Source organism: Peromyscus maniculatus, chromosome 15, assembly GCF_049852395.1.
Source record: "Peromyscus maniculatus bairdii isolate BWxNUB_F1_BW_parent chromosome 15, HU_Pman_BW_mat_3.1, whole genome shotgun sequence".
Lineage (NCBI taxonomy): Eukaryota > Metazoa > Chordata > Mammalia > Rodentia > Cricetidae > Peromyscus > Peromyscus maniculatus.
Genome location: NC_134866.1, coordinates 68,616,810 through 68,643,873, shown reverse-complemented (window position 1 = coordinate 68,643,873; position 27,064 = coordinate 68,616,810). Strand labels below are relative to the sequence as shown.

Sequence of the window (27,064 nt, the reverse complement as noted above, 5' to 3'; positions counted from 1 at the left end):
CAGGAGGTTATTCCTATTGTTTTGTATCTGTTGAGATTTGCTTTATGGCCAAGTATGTGGTGGATTTTAGAGAAGGTTCCATGGAGTGCTGAGAAGATATATTCTTTTTGTTAGGATGGAATGTTCTGTATATATCAATTAAGTCCTTTTGAGTCATGACATCAGTTAAGTCCTTTGTTTCTCTGTTAAGTTTCGATTTGGGAGATCTGTCCAGTGGTGAAAGTGGGGTGTTGAAGTCTCCCTCTATTAATTTGTGGGGTTTCTATGTGGTTTAAGCTTTAGTAATGTTTCTTTTACATACGTGGGTGCCTTGTGTTTGGGGCATAAATGTTCAGAATTGAAACTTCATTTTGGTGGATCTTTCCCGTGATGAGTATATAATGCCCTTCTTGATCTCTTTTGATTGATTTTAGTTTGAACTCTATTTTGCTGGATATCAGGATGACTACACCTGCTTGTTTTTTTTTTTTTCTCGAGACAGGTTTTCTGTGTGTAGCTTTGTGCCTTTCCTGGGACTCACTTTGTAGCCCAGGCTGGCCTGGAACTCACAGAGATCCGCCTGGCTCTGCCTCCCGAGTGCTGGGATTAAAGGCATGCGCCACCACCGCACGGCCACCTGCTTGTTTCTTAAGACCGTTTGATTGGAAAGTCTTTTCCCAGCCTTTTTTTTTCTTAGGTAGTGTCTATCTTTGAATTTGAGGTGTGTTTCTTGTATGAAGCAGAAAGATGGGTCCTGCTTTCATATCCATTCTGTAAGCCTGTGTCTTTTTATAGGTGAATTAAGTCCATTAAGGGATATTAATGACCAGTGATTGTTCATTCCTGTTATTCTTTGGTGGTAGTGTGTATGTACTTCTCTTCTTTGGGGTTTACTGCTATGGCTTTATCTATTGCCTGTGTTTTTGAGGGTATATCTGACTTCCTTGGTTGGAATTTTTTTTCTAGTGCTTTCTGTAGGGCTGGGTTTGTGGATAAGTATTGTTTAAATCTGGCTTTGTCTTGGAATGTCTTGTTCACTCCGTCTATGATGATTGAACGTTTTGCTGGGTATATTAGTCTAGGCTGGCCTCCATGGTCTCTTAATGTCTGCGTTACATCTGTCCAGGTCCTTCTGGCTTTCAAAGTCTCCATCGAGAAATCAGGTGTTATTCTAATGGGTTTGCCTTTATAAGTCACTTGGCCTTTTTTCTTTGCTGTTCTTAATATTCTTTTTTTATTCTGTACATTTAGTTGTATAATTATTATGTGGCAAGGAGACTTTTTTCGGGGGGCTCTAGTCTGTTTGGTGTTCTATAGGCTTCTTGTATCTTCATAGGCATTTCCTTCTTTAAGTTGGGAAATCTTTCTTCTATAATCTTGTTGAATATATTTTCTGTACCTTTGAGTAAGTATTCTTCTTCTTCCTTTATCCCTATTATTTGTAGGTTTGGTCTTTTCATGGTGTCCCAAATTTCTTGGACATTTTGGGTCATGACTTTGTTGTCTTTAGTGTTTTCTTTGACTGATGAATCTATTTCTTCTACCGTATCTTCAACACCAGAGATCCTCTCTTCCATCTCTTGCATTCTGTTGGTTATACTTGCATCTGAAGTTCCCGTTCATTTACTCAGATTTTCTATTTCCAGCATTCCCTCTGTTTGTGTCTTCTTCATTTTTTCTATATCCCTTTTCAGGTCTTGGACTGTTTTCTTCATCTGTTTCATTGCTTTTTCATATTCTTCTTTCAGGGATTCATTGTTTTCTTCCAGGTCTTTATTGTTTTCTTCTGCTTTATTTGTCCTTTCCTCTAGTTTTTTATAGCATACTTCCCTATTTTGTCTTTTCCTCTGTATAAGCCTCTACTTCTTCATGATATTATTCATGGGGCTGTTTTCTTCTACTTCCAACTTTTGATGTTGGAGGAGGGCTAGGTTCTGTTGATGCTGTATTGCTTTTCATTTTGTTGTATGTACTTCTGCCTTGATGTCTGCCCATTTCCTTTTGGTTTGTTCTTGGTCTAATCAGCGCATTTGGTCCTGACAGAGCTGACAGATTCAGGAAGTCTCTCTCTCTTGTCCAGATGGGAGCTCTTGTCCAGATGGGAAGTCCGGGCAGGATGGGAGCTCTTGTCCAGATGGGAAGTCCGGGGCAGGATGGGAGCTGGGGGCCGGTCTCTAAGTCTCAGGAAGTGGCTGGGGTCTCAGGAGATGATGGGCATGGGGGCAGGGTGTTGCTGGAGAGTTTCTCTCCAGGTTCCACCAAGCCCCACAGTCCCACAATCCACATATAAAATAATTACTCAGACACTTATTATACTTATAAACTGTATGGGCGTGGCAGGCTTCTTGCTAACTGTTCTTATATCTTAAATTAACCCATTTCTATAAATCTATACCTTGCCACGTGGCTGGTGGCTTACTGGCGTCTTTACATGCTGCTTGTGCTGGTGCTGGCTGTAGTGTCTCTCCCTCCTTCTTCCTGTTTCCCCAATTCTCCTCTCTCTTTGTCCTGCCTATACTTCCTTCCTGGTCACTGGCCATCAGTGTTTTATTTATATAGAGTGATATCCACAGCAGCAGGGCATGGAGATTGCAGAGTCTGCCATGGGTCTTGGAGAAGGGGAGCTTTCCCCATGGGGGTGGGGGTAGAAGGGATCATGCCCGATGGCCAGAACCAAGTTGGGCAGGTCTTCCCTGGAGTGGCTGATGCCCAGGGGTGGTATCTAGGCTGAGCCCAGGCAATCACCTCTTGTCCAGACAGGAAGTCCAGGGCAGGATAGGACCTGGGGGTGGTTTCTAAGTCTCAGGAAGTAGCTGGGATCTTGGGCGATGATGTGCGTGGGGGCAGGGCTTGGAGATTGCAGGGTCTACTGGGGGTCTCTTGTCCAGATGGGATGTCCGGGGTAGGATGGGAGCTGGGGGCCGGTCTCCAAGTCTCAGGAAGTGGCTGGGGTCTTGGGCAGATGGGCGTGTGGGCAGGATGTGGAGATTGCAGGGTCTACAGGGGGTCTTGGAGAAGGGGAGCCTTCCCCGTGGGGGTGGGGGTAGAAGGGATCATGCCCAATGACCAGAGCCTGGGGTCAAGTTGGAAGGTCTTCCTCGGAGTGGCTGGTGCCCAGGGATGGGATCTAGGCTTATATCTATCTTTCTTTGTGGAGTTATAATGTTTTTATTTGTCAGACACTTTGGTATATATTGAGGTTTCTAGGAGGACAGTTACTAGAAGATCCTTAAAGTAATCTAATGTTTTCTAGATAAGTCAGATGTCATCTTACTATCATGAGAAATAATATGTGAAGACCAAAAATCAAAGGATGCTTAGAATTTTTGCCAGCTTGCCCCGAGAATCTCTCTCCTCCTCAAATATTCTTTTGATAAAAAAAGACTGGCAGAAAACATTTTGTTCTGCAACAACAAGTTTCATGAAGTTAGTGGCCATTAAGATCAGAGAAACGGTTGGCGTACCTTCCCTTTATCCATGATTTCCCAGTGTAGTACCTAGTTAGTGGATCACATAAGAGAAAAGAAGAGCGGGAAAGATTTATGTAATTTTTTGTTCATTTCTTAACTCTAAGAATTTTAGAAAGAAATATAATTAACATTTGAGTGTTGAGCGTTCATGCGTCTGGAAACTGTAGTAAAGATTTCCTGCTTGCTGCCATCTACTGCTCCTAGAAATGAGTAAACAAGATTGATGCTGTTATTCTTCTGTTTGCAGGAGAGTAAAGTAATACTAAATAAGCGTAGGCAGTTGCACGAGTTCCCACCATCGGAAATTGAGTGCATCAGCGTCCGTGCTGAAACCATGTGTGTTCTGAACTATGTTCTTGACTCCAGCTCCAGTCTCCAGATATCCATGTCTGCTTATTTGCCAAATAATCATTTTCACAGCAAAAGAAAATACCTTGAGGTCACAGAAGACAGAAGGAGGCAAAGTACGGCGCTCTTCATTGAGTAAAAAGTCTTTGAAGTCGGTGTAGTACACCAGTCTTTTTCCATTCTGTGCTGCTGTAACAGAATACCTGAGATTGCTCTTTGTTTTGCCTTGCTTTTATTTTATGGAAACTAGATATTTTCATATAATATATGATAAAGATTTTTCCCTCACTCTCCTCAGTTCTTCTCTACTTCCCCTGCAATGCAGACCTAACTCCTTTCTCTCCCTCATTAGAAAAAAAAATAAAGCAGTCACAATTATCCTATACTGACAGCTAATAGCCACTTATATGTGAGTACATGCCATATTTTTCTTCTACATGTGAGTTACCTCACTCAGGATGATTTTCTTTTTGCAGTTTGATCTATTTGCCTACAAATTTCATCATGTTATTTTTATAACTGAATAGTACTCCATTGTGTAAATGTTCCATATTTTCTTTATCTATTCTTCAGGTGAGGGACATCTTGGTTGTATCCAGTTTCTGGCTATTACAAATAAAGCTGATATGAACATAGTTTTGCAAGAGTCCTTGTGATAGAATCCTTTGAGTATATGCCCGAAAGTGGTATAGCTGGATCTTGAGGTAGATCAATTCCAAATTTTCTGAGGCATCACCATGTTGATTTCTGTAGTGGCTGTACAATTCTGGACTCCCACCAGCAGTGGAGTAGTGTTCCCCTTGCTTCACATCCTTGTCTGCATGAGCTGTCACTTGTGTTTTTTGATCTCAGCCATTCTGACAGGCATAAGATGGAATCTCAGAACCATTGTGATTTGCATTTCCTCATGGCAAAGGATGTTGAACATTTCTTTAAGTGCTTCCTAGCCATTTGAGTTTCTGCTGTTGAGAGTTCTTGTTTGGAGCTATACTCATTTTTAAAATGGGATTATTTGATTTGTGGCATGGTTTAATCCACAGATCCAAAAGCTAATTAACAAAGAGGGGAAGGGAAAATAGAATAGACATGGCATGTTAATGGGTACAGTGGGGGGATGGTAACAGATGGGATCAGGTAAGGTGGAGAGCATGGAGGGAGAGTGTACTGGAAGAGAAAACTGTGTTGTTACATACAGCTCAGGGACAAGCTGGAAACCTAGTGCAATGGATCTTCCAGGATTGCTTTATATAACCTGGGATTTTTGCATTTCTATATGAAGTAGAAAATTGCCCTTTCAAGATATGTGATGAATTGTGTGACAAGGACTGCATTGAATCTGTAGGTTGCTTTTGGCAGAATGACCAGTTTCACTATATTAATCCTACCAATCCATGAACATGGGAGATCTTTCCATCTTCTGATATCTTGTTCAATTTCTTTCTTCAAAGACTTGACTTGAAGGTTTTATCATAAAGGTGTTTCCTTGCTTGGTTAGAGTTGCCCCAAGATATTTTGTAATTTTTGAGGCTCTTGTGAAAGGAGTTGTTTATCTGATTTCTTTCTCAGTCCATTTGTCTTTTGAATATAAGAAGGCTACTGATTTTCCTGAGTTAAATTTATCCTCCTACTTTTCTGAAAGTGTTTTTCAGCTATTGGAGTTTCCAGAGGGAATATTTAGAGTCACGTATGCATACTATCATATCATCTACAAATAAAGATACTTTCACTTCTTCCTTTCCAGTTGGGATCCCCTTGATCTCCTTCAGTCCTCTTGTTTCTCTAGCTAAGACTTCACGTACTATATTGAACAGGTATGGAGAGACTGAACAACCTTGCCTTGTTCCTAATTTTAACGGAATTGCTTTGAGTCCCCCCCCCCCTCCCATTTAAGTTGATGCTGGCTATGGAATTGATTATCATAGTTTTGCCCTATTATGTTGAGGTATGTCCCTTGTATCCCTAATCACTCCAGGATTTTTTTTTTTTTTTTTTTTTGGTTTTTCGAGACAGGGTTTCTCTGTGTAGCTTTGCGCCTTTTCCTGGAGCTCACTTGGTAGCCCAGGCTGGCCTCGAACTCACAGAGATCCGCCTGGCTCTGCCTCCCGAGTGCTGGGATTAAAGGCGTGCGCCACCACCGCCCGGCCACTCCAGGATTTTAATCATGAAGAGGTGTCGGATTTTGTCAAATGCCTTTTCTGCATCTAATGAGATGATTATCTGGTTGTTGTTTTTCAGTTTCTTTGTATGGTGGATTGCATTTAACAATTTACATAGGTTAAAACATCCCTGCACTCTGGGATGAACCCTACTTGTTCATGGTGGATGAATTTTTGGATGTGTTATTGGATTCAATTTGCAAGTATTTTATTGAGAATTTTTGAATCAATGTTCATGAGGTAAATTTGCCTGTGATTCTCATTGTTTTTAGAGTGTTTATGTGGTTTAGGTATCAGGATAACTGTGGCCTCTTTAACGAAATTGGGCAATGCTCTTCTTGTTTCTGTTTTGTGTGATAATTTGAGAAGTATTGTCATCAACTCTTCTTGAAAAGTCTTGTAGAAGTTTATGCTAAAACCATCTGGTCCTGGTTATTTCTGTTTTGTTTTGTTTTTTTTTTTTCTTTTGTTGGTAGACATTTAATTACTGCTTCTATTTTACTTGGGATTATAAGTCTACTTAAATTGTTTATCTAATATTGATTTAACTTTAGTAGGTGGAATATATCAAAAAATACTCATTTCTTTTTTATTGCAATATATGTTTTGAACAACTTTAAACTTTATTATATAAAAATTTATAAACACAACTGTAAGACAATGAAAAGAAAAGTTAAATACAGTTCATCACATGTATAATGGATTATTGTATAATTACCAATATCAACCCTAAATCCCCACTTCCACAGTGGGAATGGGACACAGCAATATTAATCTAATGAATTAAGTAAAAACATAACTTTAAATTGAATCAAATTTTTCAGATAATTCAATATAGCAAAGCTGAGGTTTGGATTCAATGAGACCTGGGATAATAATGGATATTTACCATTATAGTTAATTCTAATCAGCTTCCACAAACTAAGGCAAGTCTCCTTAATTCTGGGACAGAATGTGTCTTTAAATAACTGTGATGCTTTTCTCAACTGTTCTGTGTCATATAGAAGTCCAGTAGAGTATGATTGGTTAGAAAAGTATCAGTTTGTGCAATTCATTGTCCTTTCTTTTACTATTTTCAATCTTTAAACTATACATAAAAGAAAAAAACACCTCCATCTTCAATTTAACAGATACAACTCCATCATTAGAGACACTAGTCAACACTTCCTGTCTCTTCTTGCTGATGTCCGCCCTGACCTTAAGCAGGGAATGACAGTGTGATGGGCATTCTTTTCAGGAATAAACAGTTCAAACAAGGAATAGAGTTGGTAACTAGAGAATATTGTAAAATGACAGCTACCAAGGTTTGTAAATGAGTGAGTGGGGGAAGAATACAAAAAAATTCATAAACTAAATCCAACATTAAAACAATTCAGAAACTAAATCCAACATTAAAACAATTCATAAACTAAATCCAACCTCAAAACAATTCATAAAATAAGACCAACACTAAAACAATTCATAAACTAAATCCAACATTAAAATAATTCATAAACTATATCCAACACTAAAACAATACTTTTTGAACATGTGTTCTCGTGTGGGTTGAACAGCGGTTTCTAAGCTCGCAGTAGTTACATGCAGCCTATAGATGGCATTGGGCAGGACTCCCGAGGTCAGGACTACATTGAAGAGAGTGGGCTTCATCCATGTCAGGCAGCTCAGTATCTGTTTTGAATCTTTTCAACCCATCTTGCTTGAGGTATATAGAAACATCAATGGAAAAGTGCAGGGGTGCCATAGCAACCAAGTGGATGTTGTTACAGTACGTGACTATGCAGGATTTCCCACACCATCCTCTTCCTAAAGATGGGCATGTGTTTTTGAGAAAAGGTAAGTGGTTGGTCTCTAGAAATGTAATCTGCATATTGACAAGTAAAAATTCCACAGTCACTCCCATTCAGTTGTTGAGGAATCTCCTTTGATGTCATACTGTATCTTTTCCACTCCAAAGGGTCCAGCTCAATGTTCCTTCGAGTTTTGCTCTCATTTTGTAAATATTCAAAGATGGTCTCACAAATACTCTGCCCTGTCTGTCCCATTGAATCGAGGTATATGATACTCTGTTTTCTTAGGTCGATTACTATCAGGCTCCAATGTACCTTCTGGTGAATAGGCACAAGAATAATTTCTTTTTCAAACAGTTTTATTCCTCGAGTCCATCGTTTAACAGAACAGTAGCCACCATGCTTTAGTTTAGGGTAAAAGAAAGTGCTGAACACATGAAGAGCTGGGTACCCTTTTTTGTTATTTCTCTCAACCAGAAGATTCATATAAAAATTGATGACCTCATCATTGAGCCACTCACCATTCTCTAGTGTGTGGATATCTCCTCGAGTAATATGCAATTTGAATGCACTAGTTAAGATTTCTTCCTGGGGTCCTGGACCTAGTGCATTTTTTATTTCCTTTTCCATGTCCTCTGTAACATTAAGGACTTCATCCATTCTTCTGACCTTTTCTTGGTCTACAGCAGGCTTTTTCTCTGCCATAACTACTGGCATCTTGTTGGGGAGTGACCTACTGCTGCCACTATGCAGGAAGACTTGAGCCTCTGCTCTTAGCAAGTCAGGCTCCACGTCGTGTCCTCTTCTTCCTTCAAGGCTTACTGCATCATTCTTCCGTGTATCAGAAGAGTTCTCTGTACACATCCTCACTTTTTTGTCTGGTGAGATACATTCCTTTGTGGTAACAACAGTAGATTGTTTAGGATCACACTGAGTTGTTCTCGATCCATGACTGTGCCCTTCCACACAACCTTTGATCTTCATGGTATCCACCAGGGTTGTGTGAGCGCTCTGTGGGTCAGATTTCATGTTATTACCAGGTGGAAGATGCTGCAGTAACCTTTGGTACTTTTGCCTTAGGTGGTTTTCGGCATATTCCTCCATGAGGGAAGAGGGCCTCTTGTGACCCTTGTTACCACCATCCCCAGACTTTCTCACAGTTACAGCCTGCTCATGTGGACCTTTAGCCCACTCTAGGGTCTTCATTTGACTTAGAGTTTCTCGATGGGGTTCCCACAGCTCATCCTTGTGTGGCTGTTGCCTTTGAAGCCCTAGGTCTTGCTGTTCCTGAGGTATCCTCTTTGGAGTTTTGCTGGGCTCTTCAAACTCCAAATCCATTTCACCCTCATCCTGGTATTTCAGTGTTTTACCTTTTCCCAAAGCTTCAGACTCAATGTCTTTCCCATCTTTATTTTGGTATTTTCGTTTTCGACCTTGCCCAGGAGCTTCAGGTTTCATCTCCATCCCACACTGTTTAGGTTGCCACATGGACTCACTTCTAGATTGGCCTTGGCTGAGTACTGGGTCCTCAGTATGGTATAACCTTCCTATTTCCAAATGAATGCCACTGTCTGCCTGGCTCCGGCTGGGTATTCTTGGGCTGGTCACCCTGATATCTGATGTATTACTTATTCCAGTAATGGTATAATCTACAAGTTGGTTCACGGTCAGAAGCTTATTAGTCCACAGGATGAAGAGCTCAGAATAACTTTTCTTTATAAACAAGAGTTGACTTTGGATATCAGGATCAATCAAGAGTATGAATCCAGTTGAGCTCTCAACGAGAACTGCTTGGTGAATTCTCAAATGTTGGCAGTTCACCTTGGTCCATTGTGAGAAACCCTGTGTAGTTCTAGGATTACTTCCTCAGGATGGTCCAGCAAGGGCTCAGTAACCAGGTAAAGACCCAGAAATTCGAAATCAGAAGGATTGTCCTAGCCACTGTAAGACACCAGGCCGTAACCATGCAGCTAATACATTGGAGGCAAGCCTCACAAGTGATGCCTGATTCCGAGGTTGCCCTACCCACAGCCTTCAAGGTTCCATAGCTGATTGTGATGTGACCTGAAAGAATGTAAATACAAGTTCTTTGGAAGTTGGCTGCCCTACTCAACCCCCAAGTGGGTCCAGGAGTTCAAAGACAGGGTTACAGTGTTGCAAACTAATCATACACCTTTCAGTTCCCTTCCAGAGAGCACAGGGTCACCTAGATCCTCTAAGCATAATCTTGTTTGTCCTGATTAGTGCATTTGTCTTTTAGAAAATTGTCCATCATAGTCAATAATAGAAAACCAAATATAATTGCCATTCAAAGTGGCTTCTCACGATAATCATAGTAATTACAAAGAAAAAACAGAATTTTACAGTTATAAAACCCAGTAGCTATTGTTTTGTGACAGAACTTTAATGGGGAAATGAAACACACATGTACTCTCCCCAGATAGAGAATGCAGGACGACAGTTCAAAGTACAGATACCACCAAAATCTAACTTGGTCAACTAGTAAGTTTTATTGGGGTTACTTACAGTACTATAGGTGAGAGGTTATTTACAAGAGCAGAAATGACTCAAAGACAGGTGCATCATCATAGCCTACCCTTAGCATTAGTGACAGCTCACAAATGCTGGGAACCTGGAAACAGTGTGCACCCTGCAGGCAACTCAACAGGCTGGAAAGTTTTCTTTCTAAGTGACTCAGTTTATCTAAACCTCTTTCAAACAGCTGGCTGGTTTCTGCTTCTTTAGAGGTTGGCTCTTCTGAGAGTCTTCCTTGATCCTCAGCTTCCTTCCATCTGAGAGGGACTCTCAAATTTTTATTGCTTTCTGTGAAAAAGTGGCCTAGTGAATCTCGTCAGTTTCCGGAACTTTCTGAGCAATCTGTGGATTGCTTCCAGGCTCATATGGTTTGATCAGCCAAGACTCCCTGAAAGGTCTTTAATGACACCATGGCCCAGATCATCCAACATCCAAAATCAGCTTCAAAGCAACTGGCTGAGACAATCCATCCTCACAGATGCTACAGCCAAGATTTAACTATAATTCTTAATTTTCTCAGGACCTACATAAGATTACCAGTGCCCCCTGTCAGCAGGAAGTAATAGGAGAAGCTATACCCAAATTCCCAAAATATTGTTTGTAAAATATTTATTTTTATTTAAAGGGGGTTGGTTATAAATGCAATCTTTTTCTAAAGAAGAAATGTGCATATTATATATGATAGATAATGAGTAACAACTTGTTTAAAATATTTTACATTGTTATGGATTTTAGTTTATTGATACAAATTTAAAGTTAGTTTTGTCATACTGTGTATATTTCTACTCTTGTTTAAGGTATGTTTGTGCAGCTCATTTGAAATTGCAATGTATAATTAGGAAATGCAGATGAATATTTAGTCATCTATGATAACTTGTCGTCATGTTGGTTAAATTTTCTAGTTATACATAGATATAATTGAATTAGGTAGGTGATCTTCAAACACTTCAAAGACCTATACAACATGGCATTTAAAATGTTTTAAAATCTTAGACATTTCTGGACAGTGAGACACATCTGCTCCTGGTAGCTCTCATTTACTTAAAAGAGTAAGATGGACACTGGAGACACTCTATATGGAGTTTTTCTTCTTCTTGGCACAAAATTGCCATTTGGGCAAGAAACTGTTCTGCCTGGACTGCTTGACAAGATGTTATATAACCTGGGCATACAGGACCCATAGGAAGGTGACCTCTGAACTTTGCAAGGCAAGATGGTCCTTCAGTTTCCTGCTTTGCAAAAGAAACTGCCAGTCATTCTACAAGACCCAGAGAAGCACCTGAGAGACACTAGGCCTATAGGCTGAAGGTGATGCCCCAGTGTTATAGAGGAACTTTGGGGTGACTGTCCAGGCAGCCAGCTGTCTCTGTCATTTTAGATTTTTGGAAATTGCATACAATGCTTTTCCTGTTTACTTAGGTAATATTATATCCTTCTGGGGTCTTTGATGGGTTTGAAGAAAGAGTTATGATTATAGTTTTCCTTAGTCATGATAAAAGATAAATTAGATATGAAACTTTAGACTCACAAATATAGGATACATGGAATATATTCCTTAATTTTGCCAAATGGAAATAGACTAGATATTGTAACTGTAATTCTTGCTTGATAATTGTTCTATTATATGTAATTTTACTATGTTAAAGGTAAAATCTTCTGTTTTGATCAAACAGAAAAGGGAAAATGTTGTGGGATGGTTTTATGTATGCTGTGAATATGTGTTGCTCTGACTGGTTAATAAATAAGCTGATTTGGCCTATGACAAGGCAGGTTAGAGGCAGATGGTAAATCTAAGGGGACAGACTAGAAGAAGAAAGGAGAGGCAGAGAAGGGAAGTAATTTGCCAGCCAGACACAGAGGAAGCAAGATGACAAGGAAGAACTGTGAAAAATTACCAAGCCACATGGCTAAACATTATAAGAATTATGGGTTAATTTAAGTGTAAGAACTAGTCAGTAATGAGCCTAAGCTAATGACCAAGCAGTTATAAATAATATTAAGCTTCTGAATGATTTTTTTTATAAGCAGCGGTGGGGCCATGGGACCGGGGTAGACACAAAGAAAACTACTGACTACAGTTATGGGTTTATTTAAGTTGTTTTCCTCTTGTTGGTTTAACTTTGGTAATTTTCATGAATATAAAAATGCCGAGTTCCTTTAGATTTTTCTAACTTAATAGAGTATGTTTTGTAAAATATTCCCTTATGCTATTCTGAATTTCTTTGTCATGTTTCTTTATTCATTTCTGATTCTGTTAATTTGTGTCATCTCTTTCTTTGTTTGTTTACTTGGACCAAGGGTCTTTTGATTGTGTTTTTTTAAAAGAACAAGTTCTTAAGTTGTTTGCATTTTTGTATTGTATTCTTTGTGTCTATTTCATTAATTAAGGGTTTGATTTTTCTTTCTATCTATTGGACTTGGTTTGTTTTGTTCTTATTTTTCTAAATTCTTTAGTTGTATCAAGTCATTTATATGTATTTTTCTGATTTTAAATATGGGGACTCAGAGCTGTATTTTCCCTCATATGACTTATTTCAATGTGTCACAGAGGCCTTGCTGTTTTGGACTTTCATTGTCTTGTAATTCCTGGCACTTTTAACATTTCTATATTGATTTCATATTTCACCACTTTATCATTCAGTAATGAATTGTTTAACCTTATGACTTTGTAATTACTAGGATTTATTTTCTGTTGATTTTAAACTTTATTTCATTATGATCAGATAGGAACCATGAAGTTAAGTTTTCCTTAATTTTTAAGATTTGTTTACTTATTTATTAGTTTTAGATAATATTTTTATTAATTTGTTGAGAATTTTACACAATATTTTTTGGTAATTTTTATGCCTTTCCCCCAACTTCTGTGAAAGTTGATCTAACTTGATATCCTTACCCATCCAACACTGTTATTTTTCCTTTTATCCTTCTTTTTTATAAACTATATAGTCCAGTTTATGTTGGCCAACTGCTCTTGGGAATGGGTCCTATTTTCCATCTATCTATCTATCTATCTATCTATCTATCTATCTATCTATCTATCTATCTATCTATCTATCTATCTATCTGGTGTTTTCAACATATCCCAATTGCATTTTCCCCTCCTTCCACTCCTCTTCCCTTCCCCCTTACCGGACCACTCCTCCTTTGTTTTCCTTCACAAAACATGGCTTAACAAGATGCAATGAAACTAGGCACAAACCCTCACATCAAGTATGGGAGACACAACCCAGTAGTAGGAAGAAAAGGGTTCCAAGGGCAGACTAAAGAGTCAGAGATAATTCCCACTTCCACTGTTAGGAGTCCCATAAAACACCAAGCTAATAACTATAACTTGTATACAGAAGACCTGCTACAGTCTGGTGCAGACTCTGTGATTGCTGTTGAGTCTCTGTGAGCTCCTATGAGCCCTGCTTAGTTAATGTCTGTGGGCTGTGTTATCCTTGTGTCCTTGACCTCTCTGGCTCCTACAGACATTCCTCCCTTCTTCCATGAAATTCCCTAAGCTCCACGGAGAGGGACCAAATAGAGAGTTTCAGTTTGGGCTCTCTCTCCATCCAATATTGGGCTGTGGGTCTCTGCATGTCTTCCCATTAGCTGTTGGCTTTAGTGGCATCAATCTGAGTATAGCAGAATATTGATGGAATCATTTCATTGACTTATTTTTTTAATTATAGATTTCGACCTAGATGAAACACCCATGGTCACATGATTAAAGAAAACCTACTCCTTTTGAGCAGCCATCATAAGCCAAGGGTGGGATTACATGGTCACCTCCCCAGTGTTTATATAAGTTTTAAAGGAGAAGTGTAAAGAGAAGGATTCTGTCTTTCTTTTTTCTCTCAAAAGTTAAGATTTTCCTGTTATATACAGAATTCACAGGACACCGTACGTAGGAAATTATTAGATGAGATTGAGAGCATTATCTCATATGTGAACACTTGAAGGTGAATTCCATATGGTCAGCAATTTTTTTTGTATGTTTGTTTTATCTTTGTGTTCATGTATAGAATAATCTGTTACATGGTATTTGTTCCTTAAGCAATTTTTAATACATGAATTAATAAAATATATCAAATATTTTAAGATAGATATACTTTCTTTTTAATGAAATTTAGCATACTTTTAAATTTTTCAATTTTCTTTATTGGCATATTACTTGTACCAAAATCTTTATCATGGCATTTTTATACATGTGTACAATGAAATTTGATTCTATATGCCTTCATTTTCTTATTTTTTCCCTTTCTGATGTTTCTGTTTTCCCTCTTCCTCCCACAACACTTTAAAAAAAGATTTTTTTTTTTTTTTTTTTTTTTTTTTTTTTTTGGTTTTTCGAGACAGGGTTTCTCTGTGTAGCTTTGCGCCTTTCCTGGAGCTCACTTGGTAGCCCAGGCTGGCCTCGAACTCACAGAGATCCGCCTGGCTCTGCCTCCCGAGTGCTGGGATTAAAGGCGTGCGCCACCACCGCCCGGCCTAAAAAAAGATTTTACGTATGAATGAATGCGTGCAGTTCTGAGTTTAGCTTATTTCTCTTTATTGTTTGCTCTTCTGTTTTATTAATTTTACTCTGTTATGTATATTTACCATATTCCATTTACCTACTGATTCATTGATAGGCAGTTAGGCTGATTCTTGTGGCTATTGTGAATAGTAACTACAGGATATGAAGGTATTCCTATTTTATACAGACTGTGTTTGTGTATTTACCTAAGAGTGCTGTAAAATGATCTATTCTATTTGGAGTTTTGGGGGGGAGTTTTTTACTGAATTCCAGAGGGGACTCATTAATTTACAGTCCTTCCAACACATTTAAAGGTTTCTTTCTTTTTTTTATTTTAATCAATGTTTTTGAAAATTTTATAACTTATAAGTGTGTTTTGATAATTCATTTTCCCAACTACCTCTGTCCAAATTTGAATGGTAATCTATAGCCCAATACCCTGTCCTCTTATGGCCTTTTTTATTATCATTATCAATAATTTCCTGAGTCTAGGTCCATTTGCTGCATCTCCACCAACTTTTGTTTTTGTTTTCTCGATGCTAGCCATTCTGACTATGGGGTAGAAATTAATGGTAGTTTTGATTTTAATTATCTTTATGAATAAGGATTGAGCATTTTCTCTCACTAGTTTACATGAGTACTGTCCAGCTCGTTTGCACATTGATTAGGTTATTATTTCAGTGTTGATTTTTCTTAGTTCATTATATTTTCTGGATACTAATTCTCTGTGAGATGAATTGCTTGCAAAACTTTCTCTCATTCTCCCAAATTTTCTCACCATTTCTTTTCTATGTAGCTTTGTAATTTTGTGTACTTCCTCCCAATTCTTGCAGTTGTGTCTCGAGCCATTGGAGCCCTATTTTTCAAGCCTCTATTTTGAAGTGTTTTCTCTATGCATTCCTCTAGCAGTTTCATTGTTTTAATTCCATTTTGAATATATCTTTGTTGTTGGGGGAGAGAGAGGATCTAGTTTCACATTTATACCTCTGAATGTCAGGTTTCCTAAGCATTATTTGTTGAGATGACAATCCTTAGAATATCTTTAACTTGATATGTTTTGCTGCATGGTTTTTATTTTTCTCCCTTACGTTTTCATGTAATCGTATTAAACATAGCAAGTTCCACTGGCTCTCAATCCTAGACGAAGAACTACAGGCAACTAAGGAATGATGAGAGCAGGAGAAATCCGCTCCTCGAGGAATATCACTGCATTTGGCTACCTAATATTGAGTAGCCAGCCCTAAAATCATTTACATGCAAATAACACTATACAGACTGAAGAGCTTGTATTTATATATTTAAAGTGCTCGCATGTGTGTTCGTGTGTGTGTGTGTGTGTGTGTGTGTGTGTGTGTGTGTGACAGCAATTAAAGAAAACAAGGCTATTAATGTGAGAGAAGGGGGTATATGGGAAGTGTTGGAGAGAGGAAAGGGAAGGAAGTGCATAATGTAATTGTATTTTAACTTCAAAATATATTAATTAAAACATTACAATAGATTGAAGGCTGGGTATATTGGCACACAGATTTATTTCTTGCATTTATAAGGGTAAGGCAGTTTCCAAATGGATACTTGCTTATACACATGCACACACACAAATAAATAAAAATAAATCTTGAGAAAGAATATCAGAACTAGACATAAATGTGACTGTAATTATGCCTGAGTGGGCAGAAGTTGAGTCTCCAGGACTCTTAAGTCACTAGAATTATACCAGGCATTATGAGAAACAACTGAAAGTATTTTTCTGTTAATGAAACTTGTTGCATAAATTCTAATTGGTCTTATAATAAAAACCCAGAGCCAGATATTGTGGTAAATGCTGAAAGATCAGCGGAAACAAGCCACAGCCACTTCTCACCTCACTTACTCCTCAGCTGAAAGGGGAAGATCCTGTTTCCATGAATCCTCAGACTGAATGCCCCTGAGTCCTCAGCCAAAAAGACTGAGTTTCTGTCTTCTTCCGCCTTAATATGCCTTTCTCTGTCCAGCCATATCATTTCCTGTCTCAGTTTTCCTAGTGATGGGATTAATGGTATGTGTGCTTCAAATACTGGAAGCAAAGGCATGAGATCACAAATGCTGGGATTAGGGTGTGTGCCACCACTGCCTGGCTCTGTTTCTCTTTTAAACTGGATTAATCTCATGTAGTCCAGTGTGGCTTTGAAATCACAGAGCTCTAGACAGATCTCTGCCTTCTGAGTGCTAGAATTAAAGGTATGTGCCACCACTGCCTGACCTCTATGTTTAATCTAGTGGCTGGCTCTGTCCTCTGATCTTCAGGCAAATTTTATTTGTTAGAGTACAAAAAAAAAAAAAAAAAAGATATCCTCAAGGAAACCGTTTAAAACACACTTTCCTCAGCCCTGGGACCTGCATCAACAGGTAAAGTGTCTGTAAGTGCCTGTTGCTTACTCATGAGGATTTCAGGCATGGGCGTTATCACCCATGTGGAAAATCCATGTGTAGCCTCACACATCTGTAACCCCAATACTTGGGGATAGACAGGAGGATTTTTTGTGAGTCAGGCCTAAATGGTGAGCTATAGGTTCCATGATAGAGCCTGTCTCAGAGACTAGCTGGAGAATGATGAGGAGGACACAGGTGTGCCCGGTGGCCTCACACGTGCATAGGGCACCTGCACCTGCACAGAATGAATGGGTTGTTGAAGTTTACATCTCTAACCTTGTTTTCTTTATAGATGATGGCTGAAAATTTAGTTCTTAATTATATATATATATAGAAAAAATATAAAAGTAACTCCAGAACTGGTAAATCCTACAGGGACTCCAAAAAGGCAAGCATCAGTCTTAAGACTGATTCTGCCCACAGTACAATTAGTGTGGTCATTGTTTAGATTTTATTTAGGCTGCCATATTTTTGTCTGGAAGGTCTTCTCATAGCAGATGTCCCAGCATCCGTTCTCTCTCAGTCTCTTCCCCTTTCATTCTTGGCGTTTCCTTCTGTAGATGAACCACTTGGGGCATGCTCTGCAGCGTTGCTAGTTGTGGATCTCTGTAGTAGCCTCTGTTCATTGCAAAACCAAGCTGCTTTGGCGGGGGCTGAGAACTGTACTCATCTTTGGGAATAAGAAAAGGCATTTCATGTACAGTTAGAAGCTATGTTGATTTAGGAAAACAGTAGTGGTTGGTCCTACCCTAGGGCTTGTGTCTTTGCCAGGCATTGATAGTTGGCAATTTTACAGTACCAAGCATCAGTTCCTTCCTACTGAGTACAGCTTAAATCTAATTAGATGGCTCTTGGTTATCCCCAAGATAAAAATGGCACTGTTGCACCTTTGGGGATATCTTGACAGGTCAATTGTTGTTTTGCTTTGCAGGGTTTTTAGTTGTGTAGAACTATTGATTACATTTGTCTGTTGTCAGAGTGCATGGCACTTTCTGATACCATGAGTGCTAATCACAGAGGGGAAGCTTCAAGGTCAGTACTGGGCCAATTCCTCCAGGTCTGTGTTGGAAGTGTATGCTATCTTAGAAATAGCATCTTCCTCTGAAGTTGTAGAGGTGTAGCCAAGGCCAATGGAAGGATCTCATATTGTTTCGTGGCTCTCTAGGACCATTGTCCAACAGCTTGTATGTTTCTCTTGCCTGGTACATTGGTTAAGTAATCTATGGTTTCTTCAGGGAGCATTATCAGCCACGTGGCATGCAGCCATTAAACACACACACACACACACACACACACACACACACACACACACACACAGTGCTGGATACTTGGATTTGAGTACCTAGCCTGGCATAACTACAGAAGTTGGGAAATTATAGGGTGTAATGATGGGAGAGGAAGACAAAGAGCTTAGGAGATGAGATTGAAGGACATGAGTGCTTCCCCAGGGCCAAGGGGAAATGCAGAGGTGGTTCACCAGGGAAGGGAGAGAATGAGGGACAGGAGAGAGAGGAAAGGGGTGAATAGCACTAGAGGGACTTAAAAAGCCACAGGGGAACATTTTGACTTTATTATTATTTTTTCAAATTTCTGTTATATTTGATAAAGTAGTAGTAACAGCTAAACACATATTTTCTAATAGAAACTTTCTTTTCATCACTTTTATTAATCTTTCACATAGTTTCTGAATTGGAGATTTCCCAAGAAGCTGATGACATGGCTATGGAGAAAGAAAAATATGTTGAGGAACTGAGAAAAGCATTGATGTCAGGATCAGGAACAGCAGACACATACAGGTTCATCTTTTCTAAAGAGTCCTGCCATTTCTCCCTTGAGAAAGAACTGAAAGATGTCTCAGTAAGTAAACCTTTCCACAAACTTGTTTTTATTGATGTTTTTATTGAATTTTGTTTTACATTTAAGTAGCAGGGCTATGATTCTTGGAGCACTTCTCAAATAAATACCAAGAAATTATTTAGTATCCTCGTTAGTATACTTCAATTAAAAAAAAAGAAATCATATATGTAAAATGTGTTTCTGTGTGTGTGATTTCTATGTGTGCATGCATCTGTGTGCATGAGTACATATGTGTATGTGAGTGTGTGTGTATGTGTGTTTGTGTGCATGTGAGTACATGAGTGTCTGTGTGTATGTGTGTGTGCATATGTGTGCATGAGTGTGTGTTTCTCTGTGTGTATGTTCTGCATTACACATGTGAGGGTCAGAGGACAACTTTCAGGAGTCAGTTCTCTCTCTCCTCTTACAAGGCTCTCGGGATGAACTCAGGCCTCGGCTTTGTTAGCAAGGACTTTTACCCACTGCGCCATCTCAGCAGCTCCCAAGCTTCAGACTTCAAGTTTATGACATTGTTCTTCTACTGCACAGGAAAGGAAATATCAGGGAACGCATTTACTCTTCAATGTTTAAATCATTTTAAATGAACAGTTTTGAAATACTGAGATAAAGAGTTTTAGACCATTGCAGCCTTGTTTGCTCAAAATAAATATGGGAAAATATAGAATTTTAGAAAGAAAGCAATGAATTTACCTTTGGCTATTTAATAACTGATTTGTTTTCTTAGAATATACTTGAAAATTTATTTTATTATTATTGTTTTAATGCTTTTTAATTTTTTATTTTATGTGTCTTGGTACTTTGCCTGCATGCATGTCTGTGTGAGGGTTTCAGATCCCTTGGAACTGGAATTATAGACAATTACGAGCTGCCACGTGGGTGCTGGGAATTGAACCTGAGTCCTCTGGAAGAGCAGCCAGTACTTTTAATCACTGAGTCATCTCTTCAGACCCTTATATTTGAAATTTTAAAACAACATAGTTAGGTGTTATAATACATACATACATACATACATACATATATATATACATATATATATATGTGTGTGTGTATACACATATATATAATTAATAACTAAGGAAACATTATCTATATTGTCATACTTAAAAATAATGGAGTAGAGGTAACTATGTGTCCATAATTTCCAGAGATCACATGCTCTCTAGACACTTGCATCTGCTAGTTGGTTCATTTTCTGCACTAGTTCTGACTAAGGTTCTGGCTACTTTGTTAAAGGCTGTGCTTACTATCTTTACATCTTACCCAAATTAATTAGACATTGAATTTGCTGTCACCGTTGGTTTATTAATCATATGAGATCTTCATTAGGTTCATTGATAGTACTGAAGAATTTGGTTTGTTTTTTTTTTTAGCTAAATCTAATTTTTTTTTTCACTTTGAGGGTGGTAAAAATTTATTCATGGCAGCATCTAAGAAGAAACTCATTAATAAATCTAATTTTTAAATACTTGTAAAGCAACGTTTTAAACTCAGAAGAGTAAAGGAGATTTTTATCAATCTGAGAACTATCTGAAGAAATAAATAAAATTATTATTTTCAATCTGTGTTATTGTGGGGAATAATGTAGAATGACTGGCTTCAGTTTAGAAGATACACATTCACATTAGCTGTCAATTCATATTTTTCATTATGTTACAGTTATTAAAATAATAACAAAAATAGGTGAAGGAGATCTGAACTGACAGCAACAGTTTCATTAATTGTGTTTTTTTCTGTGGTTCATGCTCAGTCAGATGATTCTAAACAAATTAAAACTGCTGCCTGCTTCTTCTTGTATTATGAAGTGGAATAGAGCAAATTAAGAGGAATAATGCTTTCTCTTCAACAGGCATTTGTTTTAAACAAGTAGTGCTCTTCTGTGTTGATGTATGCCGCGCTTGTGAGAACCTTTTGGTACCTGTGCTGTGGTGAAAGCCTGGCGTTCAGCAAATGCCGAGCTGGAGGACTTACCCTGGCTGCTTGGTAGTGAATCAGGTTTTGCTGGTTCTCTCAAGTAAAGCCTTTCATTCCTCATGACTTGAGTCATTTACTGTTTGCTTGCTGTGTATAAGGATTGTAGACAGCAGTAATCTGAAAAATGCCTTGTTTTCCATCCTGAAATTAATCACTCTTTATCAAAACCAAGGCCTTGAGCACTATCTTTTCAACTGATGTTTTGTTTGCTTTGTTTTTGTTTTTTCAAAACAGGGTTTCTCTGTGTAACATCCCTGGCTGTCCTGGAGCTCACTCTGTAGTCCAGGCTGGCCTTAAACTCACAGAGATCCACCTGCTTCTGCCTCCTGAGTGTTGGGATTAAAGGCATGCACCACCATGCCTGGCTTCAGCTGATTTTTACTAGTGATTAAACAGCATAAACATGCCCAGGAATTCAGAAGATAGTTGAGTTTCTCGACAAATTGCCTTCAACTTCAAAAATTGCAGTTTAAATGGCTGCCCTGTTATTTATTCATTGTTTATTTGTCCATACATTTATTCATGCCTGGCTTGCTTGAGAGAGATTTTTGGATATTGAAATGAGGTAAAAACTTTCTGTGTTAAGGTCAGCTAAGGATGCAGCTTGAAACACTGACAAGTTTATTCAGGCAAACCTCCTTGGGAATCTTCTAGTATGCCATGTGTTTCTGCAAACTGATTTCAGAGTGATACTGTCTTATAAATTCATCTGCCGGCCAAACTGTGCTGACAGTTACCCACATGGCGGAACACTCTAAGGCTCATTGCACTGGGATGACCCACACCCTGTAAAGGAGTTTGTAATGGTTTCCTCAATGACACAGAGAACTGACAATTGCCAAAAAAAAAAAAAAAACCTCCTTGACTTAGAAGAATGGGAAAGAATGTACAGATTCAATTCAGAAATTTGTACTCAATTCTGTTGTGTTTTCACATAATCCTTTTCCCATGGCAAAGGGACCTTCGTGAGTCCCAAGTGCATTGGCTTCCAGACTGCCCCCCTGGCAGTCACAGTTTGAGGCATTTCTTGCCATCATTCAAAAGTTTCATGTGCCAAATGGTGTTTTTTAGAATCTTTGTACAACTGGATAATTTGGAATATATGAATTATGTAAAGGTTGTATGAAATTTATATTTCTACTTCCCCCTTTAAAAATAGGAAAATGCTATTAATATTTCCATCTAAAAGGACCCTTTTAAAGAAAGATTTACTCATATTTTTTCCTGAGTATTAGAAGTTTCAATTCCCAGTGTAGTAAGGAGATACTTAGATACATAATTTGTTTGGTGATGTTTGGGTTTTAGGAAAGAATGGGTTCACAGTTTTTATGAGATTAGCTTTGAATTTATAAGTAATTCCTTAAATATGGGTATATTCAGATTATGTTTTCTTAAAAAGTAAGTATTTTCATTTAATTTTAATACTCCCTGGAATAAATATTACTTGATCAGCTAGACACTAATACCATTTCTCCATAGTATGAACCTTACCACTAAGAACTCTATAACAGCAAGCTGATGTGCACTCTGGTGTCAGCATTGGGAGTTGATCATGCTGTTATCTTTACAAAACCTGCCTCTACCAGATTATTCCTTCAACTTTTCACACTTCATGCTGATTTTGTGGTAGACACTTGGTTATTTTGACATTGTATTTTTATACTATAACTCTTACTTTGCTTTGAGTAGATTTTTTGGGGGGGGAAATAAATCACAACTAAATGTATTTTTAAATAATTCCTCTCTCATACAGTACATCCCAATAGCAGTTTCCTCTCCATTACTCTCCAATCCTAGTCCCCACCCCCATCTCCCCTTATTCCCAGATCCACTCCTCCTCTGTTCCTTTTCAGAAAAGCGCAGACCTCAGGATATCAACTGTTACAGTAAGACTCGGCACAAACCTTCATGTCAAGACCAGATGAGGCAACCCAGTAGGAGGTCAAGGATCCCAAGAGCAGGCAAAAGAGTGAGAGACACCCCACTTCCTACTGTTAGGAGGCCCACAAGAACACCAGGCTAACAACCATGACATAAATGCTGAAGACGTAGTACAGACCCATGCGGGCTCTGTGATTGCTGCTTTAGTTCTGTGAGCCCCTGTGGACCTTGCTTAGTTGATTCTGTGGGCCTTGTTCTTATGGTGTTCTTTTTTTTTTTTTTTTTTTTGGTTTTTTTCGAGACAGGGTTTCTCTGTGTAGCTTTGCGCCTTTCCTGGAGCTCACTTGGTAGCCCAGGTTGGCCTCGAACTCACAGAGATCCGCCTGGCTCTGCCTCCCGAGTGCTGGGATTAAAGGCGTGCGCCACCACCGCCCGGCTTCTTATGGTGTTCTTAACCCATCTTGTTCCCACTGTTCTTCCTCCCCCTCTTCTGTGGGGTTCCCGTGCTCCACCTAATGTTTGGCCATCAGATTCTGCATCTGCTCTCATCCATTGCTGGATGAATCCTCTCTGATGACAATTGGGCAAGGCACCAGTCTGTGAGTACAGCACATTACGAATCATTTCCTTGAATTTTTTTTTTTTTTTTTTTTTTTTTTTGCCAGTCTTGTTTGGTTCTAGTCTAGGTCTGTGGGCCACCCAGCCTTTGGTACCTGGCCATCATTGGTTGGTCACTCTCATAGTTGTGCACAACCATTGCCTCAGCATAGCTTGCAGGCAGGACAAATTGTAGGTCGAAAGTTTTGTGACTGGGTTGATGTGTCCCAGACCCACAACTGGAAGCCTTGCCTGGTTACAGGAGATGGCTGCTTCAGATTCGGTAGTCTCCATTACTAGGAGTCCTTTCTAGGGTCACCCTCCTAATTTCCTGGTAGTTTCTACTGCACTAGGTTTACACATCGACTCTCAAATGCTCTCCAACCTCAGTCATTTCTCGCCTTATTTTTTCTCTCCACCCATACCCTCACCTGATTGCATTCCCTGTTCCCATTTCTACCAACCCCAAAGTCCACCAGCAAAATCTATTCTACTTCTCTTTCCTAGGGATCCATGTGTCCTGCCTTGAGCCCTTCTTGTTATTTAGCCTCTCTGGGTCCGTGGATCGTAGACTGATTATTCTTTACTTAACAGCTAATATCTACCTCTAAGTGAGTACATACCATGTTTGTCTTTCTGGGTCTGGGCTAACTCACTCAGTATTTTTTTTCTAATTCTATTCATTTTCCTGCTAATTTTATGATGTCTTTTTTTTTTTTTAACAATTGAGTAATACTATGTTGTATAAATGTACCACACTTTCTTTATTAATTTTTCAGTTGAGGGCCATCTAGGTTGTTTCCAGTTTCTGGAATAAATGAATTCCAGCCACTATGAACATAATTGAGCAATTGTCCTTGTGGTAGGATGGAACATCCTATGGGCATATGCCTAAGAGTGGTATAGTTGTATTTTGAGGTAGATCAATTTCTAGTTTTCTGAGGAACCACGATAATGATTTCTATAGTGACTCTACAAGTTTGCATTCCCACCACCAATGGAGGAATGTTCCTCTTGCTCCACATCCTTGCCAGCATGAGCTGGCACTTATGTTTTTGATCTTAGCCATTCTGACAGTTGTAAGATGGAATCTCAAAATAGTTTTCCTTTCCATTTCCTTGATTACTAAGGATGTTGAACATTTCTTTAAGTGTTTCTCAGCCATTTGAGATTCCTTTTTAAATCTGTTGAGAAGTCTCTGTTTAGATCTGTACCCCATTTTTTAAATTGGATTACCTGGTTTGTTAATGTATAATTTCTTGAGTTTTTTTTAAATATAGTTTGGATATTAGCTCTCTGTCAGACATGAAGTTGATGAGAATCTTTTCCCATTCTGTAGGCTGCTATTTGTCCTATTGACAGTGTCCTTTGACTTACAGAAGCTTTTCAATTTCATGAGGTCCCATTTGTTAATTGTTGATCTTGGTGCCTTTGCTATTAGTATTCTGTTCAGGAAGTTGTCTCCTGTGCCAATGTGTCAGGCTATTCCACACTTTCTCTTCTTTTATCTTCAGTGTATCTGATTTTATGTTGAGATCTTTGATCCACTTGGATTTAAGTATTTTGCAGCAGGGTGATAGATATGGATCTCTTTGCAATATTCTAAATGCTGACATCCAGTTAAACTAGCACCATTTGTTGAAGATGCTTTCTCTTTTTCATTGCATATTTCTGCCTTCATTATCAAAAATCAGGTATCCATAGGTGTATAGATTTATATTTGGGTCTTCAATTCAATTCCATCGATCAACATATCTGTTCTTATGCCAAAACAATGTTGTTTTTATTTCTATAGCTCTGTAGTACAGCTTGAAATAGGGATGGTAATACCCCCTGCAGTTAGAACAGAATTATTTTAGCTACCCTTATTCCTTCCTTCCTTCCTTCCTTCCTTCCTTCCTTCCTTCCTTCCTTCCTTCCTTCCTTCCTTCCTTCCTTCCTTCCTTCTCCCTCCCTCCCTCCCTCCCTCCCTCCCTCCCTCCCTCCCTCCCTCCCTCCCTCCCTCCCTTCCTTCCTTCCTTCTCCCTCCCTCTGTCTCTCTCTCCGTTTTGTTTTTTCATATGAAGTTGAGTACTGTTCTTTGAACATCTGTAAAGAATGGTATTGGAATTTTGATGAGGATTGTATTGTATCTGTAAATTGCTTTTGGTGAGATGGCCATTATTACTAAGTTAATCGTACTGATCCATGAGCAGGTGAGATCTTTCCATCTTCTGATGTCACCTTCAATTTTTTTGCTTCAAAGATTTGACGTTTTTGTCACACAAGCCTTTTACTTTCTTGGTTAGGGTTACTCCAAGCCATTTTATATTGTTTGTGTCTATTGTGAAGGGTATTATTTTTCCTTCTCAATCTCTTTGTCCTTTGTGTATAGGAGGGCTACTGAATATCTTTTCAGTTAATCTTGTATCTAGCTACTCCACTGAAGGTGTTTATCAGCTGTAGGAGTTCCCTGGTATAGTTTTTGGGATTGCTATATATACTATAATATCCTCTGCAAATAATGGTACTTTGATGTCACCTTGGTGGATTTTTCCTTTAATGAGTGAGAAGTGTCCTTCCTGTCTTTTTTGATTAATTTTGATTTTAAGACTATATTGTTAGATATGAAAATGGCTTGCTTCTTAGTTCGATTTGCTTAGGAAACCTTTTTCTAACCTTTTACTCTGAGGTAATATCTATCATTGATATTGAGGTGTGTTTCTTGTGTGCAGCAGAAGGATGGATCCTGTTTTCATATCCATTTTGTTAGTCTGTGTGTTTTTATTAGGAATTGAGTCCATTGACATTGAGAGATATCAATGACCAATGATGGTGAATTCCTATTATTTTGCTGTTGTTGTTTGCTGCTGGCGGTGGCGGTGGTGGTGGTAGCAGTGAGTGTGTGTGTGTGTGTGTGTGTGTGTGTGTGTGTGTGTGTGTGTGGTGTGTGTGTGTGTGTGTGTACCCTCTTTCTTTTGGTTTTGCTGGTGTGGGATTATTTGTTTTCTGTGTTTTCCTAGGTGTGGTTAATCTCCCTGGGTTGGGGTTTTTCTTCTAGTATTTTGTATAGGGCTGAATTTGTAGATAGATATTGTTTAAATTTAACTTTATCATGGTATATTTTGTTTTCTCTGCCTATGGTGATTGAATGTTTTGCTGGGCATAGTAGTCTGGGCTGACACCTCTGCTCTCTTAGAGTGTGCAAGACATCTGTCTAAGCCCATCTGACTTGTAGATTCTCCATCTGTCTAAGTCTGTCTGACTTGTAGATTCTCTATTGAGAAGTCTGATGTAATTCTAATAAGTCTGTTTTTATATTTAACTTGTTCTTTTTCCCCTGCAGCTTTTAATATTCTTTCTTTGTTCTGTATGTTCAGTGTTTTGATTATTATGTGGCAAGGGGACTTTCTTTTCTGGTCAATCTATTTGGTGTTCTATATCCTTCTTATACCTTTACAGGCAGCTCCTTTTTTTAGGTTAGGGAAGTTTTTTGGTATGACTTTGTTGAAAAGATTTTCTGGGCCTTTGATCTGAGTTTCTTCTCCTTTTCCCATTCCTATTATTCTTAGGTTTGGCCTTTTCATAGTTTCC

General features: G+C 38.6%; 1 protein-coding gene and 1 pseudogene across 4 annotated transcripts in view; one reads left to right on the top strand and one right to left on the bottom strand.

The window, feature by feature from the left end:
* Xrcc4 (X-ray repair cross complementing 4) overlaps positions 1-27,064 on the top strand; it is a 243,229-nt gene that overhangs the window by 26,947 nt on the left and 189,218 nt on the right. For all 3 annotated transcript variants that reach the window (XM_042261598.2, XM_006980469.4, XM_042261599.2), the window contains exon 3: positions 18,867-19,042. In XM_042261598.2, coding sequence (XP_042117532.1) covers positions 18,867-19,042 — 176 coding nt within the window. The remainder of the gene's footprint in view (positions 1-18,866; positions 19,043-27,064) is intronic.
* Positions 6,556-9,747, bottom strand: LOC102920946 (sentrin-specific protease 2 pseudogene; annotated as a pseudogene). Its single transcript, XR_013044802.1, has one exon. The product of XR_013044802.1 is annotated as a sentrin-specific protease 2 pseudogene (transcript).